The 7079-nt window shown below is 35.3% G+C and overlaps 1 protein-coding gene across 1 annotated transcript; it reads left to right on the top strand.

The window, feature by feature from the left end:
- The first annotated feature begins 1719 nt into the window (after positions 1-1719).
- Positions 1720-5900, top strand: LOC147498473 (cationic amino acid transporter 7, chloroplastic-like). Its single transcript, XM_086560456.1, has 5 exons — positions 1720-2238; positions 2312-2534; positions 2683-3031; positions 3561-3792; positions 5047-5900. The coding sequence occupies exons 1-5, from the start codon at positions 1854-1856 to the stop codon at positions 5613-5615; spliced, it is 1758 nt and encodes a 585-aa protein (XP_086416582.1). The 5' UTR covers positions 1720-1853; the 3' UTR covers positions 5616-5900.
- The last annotated feature ends 1179 nt before the right edge of the window (positions 5901-7079 follow it).

Raw genomic sequence — 7079 nt, 5'->3', positions numbered from 1 at the left:
CTGATGAATTAGAATAACGATGTCGTCTCCTATGTCTTGATTGAAACTTATCGTCTCCTATGTCGTTCATTATAGTTCTATCATATTTGACAATCAAAAGGACACTGAACTGAATTGATTCATATTATGGATGAAATGTTTGATAGAATTATGGAATATATTCATTTGATATGAATATAAGATGATTATAGTGTCATTTCCTATTTGAATGGTGAGAAATAGTTATTGAACTAAGGCCCATAGTTTGGAATTTCAAAATTTTTGAATTAGACAAATTTCGGAATTTTTATCCTTTAACATTTGAAATCAAATAATTTTGGAAATTTAAACTCTATATTTGGAATTCCGTTCTTTTGAAAAATCGAAATTCTAGGCTGAATTCAGAAGTTTATTAAGTAATCGAACTATTCATTATAGTTAGGGCCATATGACAAAATATTAACTGGGGTGGGAATTTGGCCCTAACGACCCTACAATCATAAAGCCCTCACAACTAAACACCTGAACTAGAACGCGAATTGATTCATATTATGGATGAAGATTGTTTAATAGGAGAATGTGATGGACACGTGTTATATATTCATTTGATATGAATATAAGATAATTATAGTGTCATTTCCTATTTGAATGGTGAGAAATAGTTATTGAACTAAGGCCCATAGTTTGGAATTTCAAAATTTTCGGAATTCCGACAAATTTAAAAACCGGAATTTATTAAATTTCAACCTTTATTACATTTGAAATTTCAAATAATTTTGAAATTTCAGATATTTCCAAACTTGAATCTATATTTGGAATTCGTTTTCTATTTAAAAAAATTTATGATAAATAGTTTCTGACCACTTGCGGAATTTCAGAGTTTCGTTCGTAATCACGAACTATGCTAACCAACACCAGTTCGAGTTCATTAAAAAAAAAAAAACTATCTTCAAAACATATAGGGCCATCAATGTGACAAAATAAAACCTGAGTGGTACCTGTGGAACCCATGATGTTGACAATTTTTTTGTTTTTCTAAACAATAAAATTGGAACCCATGATGTTGACAATTTTTTTGTTTTTCTAAACAATAAAATTACGATTTTGCCTACACAAAATTTCCAAAATTAATATTTTAAACAGTAAAATTACTAAAATATTCTAGAGACGTAAAATCTAACACTCGGTCACAATTAAAATTCCAAGTTAAGCTACGATATAATTAAGAACTCGTGGCAGCTAACATTTTTTTTTGTGCAACGTGGCAGCTAACATCATATAAGCATTTCACACAAAAATGGATTACTAATTCAACATCAAACTCCCATAAATTTTACCTTGTGTGACGTACTAATGTCATAATATTTTTTTGGTGGTGAAAAAAAAAAAAGGTAAGTTTGAGATTGATCTTGGCAGTCCGTCCTATTTTTTTTTTAAAGCTGTGAGTTACATAAGTACTTCCAACTTTTCTATCAAAAGTCAAATCTGTCCTTACAGTTACTGAAATTATCATGAAGTTCATTTGGCTTTAACACTGCCCCCTTCCCCCCGTCTCTTCATTTTAGCAAATTTTTGTGGGAAAAAAGTACTCAAAAGCCTCAAATAGTGAATTATCCACTAGCTTGCAACTATTACATTTTGCAAATATCATTCCCCGAAACTTTCAACAAATATAAGTATAAAACAACAGTTTTTTTTTCTTCCATCCATCATAAATGCCAAAGAATCTCGAGAATATTTCCCCATTCCAAAATCCAAAATTCCGTTACTTAATTATTTCTCCAACGAACACCACTTCATTTACATATCACCTCTCTTCTATAAAACCCACTTTCCATGTCTCCTCAAAACCACTTCTTCTAAGAGAGAGAGAAATGGAGTCGAGCCATGGTTCGTCCTTCTCGAGCTTCCGTTCCTACGGTCGAGCCTTGGCTCAAACAACAAACAGAATGGCTCGTAGAGCCGGTTCAGTATCGACAACATCAGAAGAAATGAGTCACATCCGAACCAAATCCGGTTCCGACATGCAAAAGAGTTTGCGTTGGTTTGATCTTGTTGGGTTTGGCGTTGGTGGTATGGTTGGTGCTGGTGTTTTCGTTACAACTGGTCGAGCTAGTCGTCTTTACGCTGGTCCAGCTGTTGTATTATCTTACGCCATTGCTGGTCTTTGTGCACTTCTATCTGCTTTCTGTTATACTGAATTCGCTGTCGACATGCCTGTTGCCGGTGGCGCTTTTAGTTATCTCAGAATCACATTCGGTACACATTTTTTAGCACTCTATTTTGCGGTGGTCATGTTCTTATATTGATTCATTTTTGTTGTTTTGTGTAGGTGAATTCGCGGCGTTTTTAACTGGTGCAAATTTAGTAATGGAATATGTATTTTCAAATGCGGCTGTTGCGAGAAGCTTTACAGCTTATTTAGGTACAGCAGTTGGTGTTTCTGCAAGTGAGAAATGGAGGATCACTATCACAGGATTACCAGATGGTTTCAATGAACTCGATTTCATCGCAGTTGCTGTCATTTTAGTTATATCTCTCTGTATTTGTTACAGGTAAACGAAGATTTCAAGACTTTGAACTCCGTTTACAAATTCAACTCTTGACGTCTCTTAAATTTTCAATTTTTAAACATTTCTAAACTTTGGATTTTCAGTCTCATTCTCATTTCTCTTCCATTACTAACTTTGGTCTGTTTTGCAGTACTAAAGAGAGTTCATTGTTGAACATGGTGTTAACAGCACTACACATACTCTTCATAACATTTGTAATAGCGATTGGGTTTTGGAAAGGAGACTGGAAAAATTTCACAGAACCAAAAGACTCGTCAAAACCAAGTGGGTTCTTCCCATATGGAGTATCAGGAGTATTTAATGGTGCAGCAATGGTTTACTTGAGTTATATTGGTTATGATGCAGTTTCAACTATGGCTGAAGAAGTTAAAAACCCATCAAAAGATATTCCCATTGGTGTTTCTGGTTCTGTTGTTCTTGTTACTGTTATTTACTGTTTAATGGCCGCTTCAATGTCCAAACTCGTTCCTTATGATGCCGTAAGTGCCTTCTTGATAACACCAAAAGTCCAACACTTTTTTCTCAATGAATAAGTTATCTTTTAACCTTTTCTTCTTCTTTCTCCTCTGCATTTAATGAGACGAGTCTTCTTTTTTCTATTTGCCCAATAAGATAACTGAAATTTTGTTGATCCACTGCTCCAAAGTTTTCTATGCCTTAACTTATTTCCGTATCTCAACCGCTTGATTACTCTTTGTATATAAATGGGAACACTTATCTTAAGTCTCAACGTACTTCAAAATTTCGTTGCCTATATGCCAATGTTTGAAAATTTTCAGCACATATCAGTTTACGGCACTATAAAGTATTAACCCAAAAATATTGGCAATACACTGTAGAGTGTAGAATATCATACCAATTTCTCAAGTTTCAACTGATATCGTGATATTTAATTCTCAATATGTGTACATTGCGATGTAAATGTTAGCCGACACTGTTAAAATAGTTTCTGATATTTTGCAACGTGTGAGATTTCGATCTGATGGCTTTGATGTTGGATCATTACAGATTGATACAGAAGCGCCTTTTTCATCGGCATTTCGAGGATCGGACGGATGGGGATGGGTTTCAAATGTGATTGGAGGTGGAGCCAGTTTTGGAATATTAACGTCTCTGTTAGTATCGATGTTGGGCCAAGCTCGTTATGTTTGTGTGATTGGACGTTCAGGAGTGATTCCAACTTGGTTTGCTAAGGTGCATCCGAAAACTTCTACTCCTGTCAACGCTTCAGCTTTTCTAGGTGAGTTGAAGAAGTACAAAAAATGGTGAAATTGTTTTGTTTGGATTTTTCTGGTGATTTGGTAACGTATGAAAATGATTCTTAATTTCTAATTGAAGTGAAACGGTTATGCTGTTGGGATTTGGGACCCACTGAGAAACTGTTTTAAGAGAGTTTAATTGTTGTTGATGTCATATTGGAAAGTATCTGGTAGGACTGTGGGGGTGATCGTATTATTATGTGGATTGACTTCTTGTTGAGAATATTATTTGATCAAGTGGACCAACAAACATCAGCGATAAGCATATTGACCAGAAATTGTCCAACATCATTTTCTTGGATTCCTTTGTTTTTTCAGCTCAGATTATTAGTGGATCAAAGACCATTTTGTTAGTAACATGTATATGTATGTTATAAAAAAGGGTTAACTAGTATTATTTCCCACTAGATGAGTCAATTAGGATTTTTCTCTCACTAGATGGGAAATTAGGGTCTAGATTGTACCTTGAGAAACATCAAAATCGTATCTGTTGTCCCTTCCCTGCACAATCAAAGGTTTCATTGTGCGAGCGTTCCCTTAAAAATGAGAATGAGAATGTTGCTGTGACCTAGCTAGGAAGTATTGCTCTTTTGTGATATTCTCTTGGTGAATTCTATATTCCCTTGGCTAAAATGCTAAATGAGTGTTTGATTGCACAAGAACATTTCTCCGGAATCTTCACTAGTAAACCAACTCTTGCCTATCTAGCTTCCTTTCTTTATTTCTTTTTTCCCTTTGCTGTTTGTTTTTTTTTTTCTTTTTCAACAAATATCATTATCCTGAATTCATCAAAAGAACCGTATATTCTCTTACTTACATACACCTTATTGGGCATTTTCTTGTATGGGGTCTCCAAAGTACGATTTTATCGATAAAGTTTTGTGGCTTTGCATATTTGGGAGTATTACTTGTATGAATCTTGATAGGATGCATGATAGATAGCATGATAGACACTGCAGCTTTAATGAAAGCAACCAGCAACCAGTAGTTAGCAGGCAAATCTGGAGAACTTTCTACAAAATTGATCTCAAGTCTCAACCCACCATGAAAAGTTGAGTCGTGTACCATGTTAGTTGCAAATAAAAGTTGATTTAGAAGATTAAATTTTACACAAAAGTGAAAATGTTAATGATATAATAACAAAAAGGTCATCAATTTTGAACTCTATATGCTCCATTGCTCCTCTTGTTCTTGCTCCCAGAATTTTAATTTTACATTCTAATTTTATATTGCAGGAATCTTCACAGCGGCGATAGCGCTCTTTACTGACCTTAATGTATTGCTCAACCTCGTGTCCATCGGCACCCTCTTCGTCTTTTACATGGTGACCAATGCAGTAATTTATCGACGTTACGTGTGTGTAGGTACAACTAGTCCATGGCCAACACTTTCGTTCCTCTTCTCCTTTTCTCTCACAGCCATCATTTTCACACTTCTCTGGCAATTTTGCCCAGCTGGTAAACCTAAAGCATTCATGCTCGGTGCTTGCTCTGTGGTTGCTGTTGCATTACTACAAATATTTCATTTGTTGGTACCACAAGCTCAAAAACCAGAGTACTGGGGGGTCCCTTTAATGCCATGGATACCATCCATATCAATATTCCTTAATGTTTTCTTGTTGGGTTCTCTTGATGGTCCCTCGTACATAAGATTTGGTTTTTTCTCGGCGCTTTCCGTACTTGTTTATGTCCTGTATAGTGTCCACACCAGCTTCGATGCACATGGCGACGAAGGTTTAATCCAAACTGATGGCCAAATTCACAAGCATATAGAAAAGATTGACAATGCTAGTCTTAAGGTGTAGTGTATTGGTGTTTGATATTTCCTTCCTTTCTTGAACAGTTTTTGAGGTGGTTGATGGATCATTTAGAGAGAATTAGGAAAGAGGGGTGTAGAGCGGAAAGAGGGGTGTAGAGCTGGTGTGTGTATATGGTACAGGAAGGTTGTTGCTTGGCTTGGTATGATGTAATATAGATTTTGTTACTTGTTAGGACAAATGATCCATTAACATTAGAGTCTAATGTGACTAGCTTGTAACTTTTTATAATCAATTGTAACGAAGAACAAAAACAGAAGAGATTTGGATTCTTGTAATGTGACTAGCTTGTAACGTGCACTTCCTTCTCAATTGATCCTTTAGTTCGTCGTCTACACAATCCGGCCCTTATTCGCCAGAACTTTATGGTACATAAATCTAAGTTTGATTCGATTAAAGAGTGGAGACTGGAGAGGATAAACTAATGCTAATTCATATTAGTAAGTGGAGATGATGTAGGGTAAAGCCGGTAAACCAGGACAAAGCATATCTGCATTGGCACTTTTTTAACCCTCGAGTTACTGCCTGGCCTGGGCATTGAAAAACATGCTTTACTTTAATTTTACGAGTTAAAGAAAAGTACTGAAGAGTCCATAGGACCGGGGGCCAGTATAAAGTAACCCACGATTTCAATTTTAGTAACTCTCGAAGACAAAATCAGTTGGCTTAGTCTTTTTACTTTTTTTAAAACACCAGTTTTACCTCTCCCGTGTTATTATATATATACTAGCCATTTTGCCCGGCCATGCCGGGATTGTTACATTTACAATAAATACCTTCGCATCTTAGTCAGAAATCTCATTGATACAAATAAATATACATGTCAGTGGATACAAATATATGTCTTGAAGTTATACAATGTTTGAACTCCTGTAATAGTAACATAATTAGGCTTATTGCAGGCTGAATGAAGTGGCACATGTTAGGTATATCTCATTCTATGTTAATCTGACCTTGAGAATATTTAATAAGCCTATTGTATTACCATGACTACTCTATTAATACTAAAAATCTAAAGAACCGTCTGTGTAGTTTAGTGTAGCTCGATATTATAGTGCACCAATATTGTACCCATTCAAATGCAAGCACACAGGTTAAATATAATAACAACATAATTTATTAAAAGTATTGTATGGTAACAATAATAAAATGCATCAGCAATTAGCAATGATAAATCATGTCTGCACCATTACATATTCATGGTTATGCTTCAGTCTTTGCCTTCAAATTTTTCTTTAGAGTGGTATCATTGTATGCACCATCTCAATACTTGACATTCAATCTATTAGGACCTGCAATGCTATTGTTATCTCTTAATAAACAACCATGCAGTAATTATAACTTAGAAATCAGGCTTAGGAAATGTCCCTTTCTAGCACTTGATCGTACAATTTAAGAAGCGCAATTTATACTCATTTTTGTTCTTCAGTATAGCTCCTGTCTTCTTCTCTT

Source organism: Coptis chinensis, chromosome 5 (assembly GCF_015680905.1).
Source record: "Coptis chinensis isolate HL-2020 chromosome 5, ASM1568090v1, whole genome shotgun sequence".
Lineage (NCBI taxonomy): Eukaryota > Viridiplantae > Streptophyta > Magnoliopsida > Ranunculales > Ranunculaceae > Coptis > Coptis chinensis.
The sequence above is the reverse complement of the archived record's forward strand: the minus strand, read 5'-3'. Positions and strand labels throughout refer to the sequence as shown.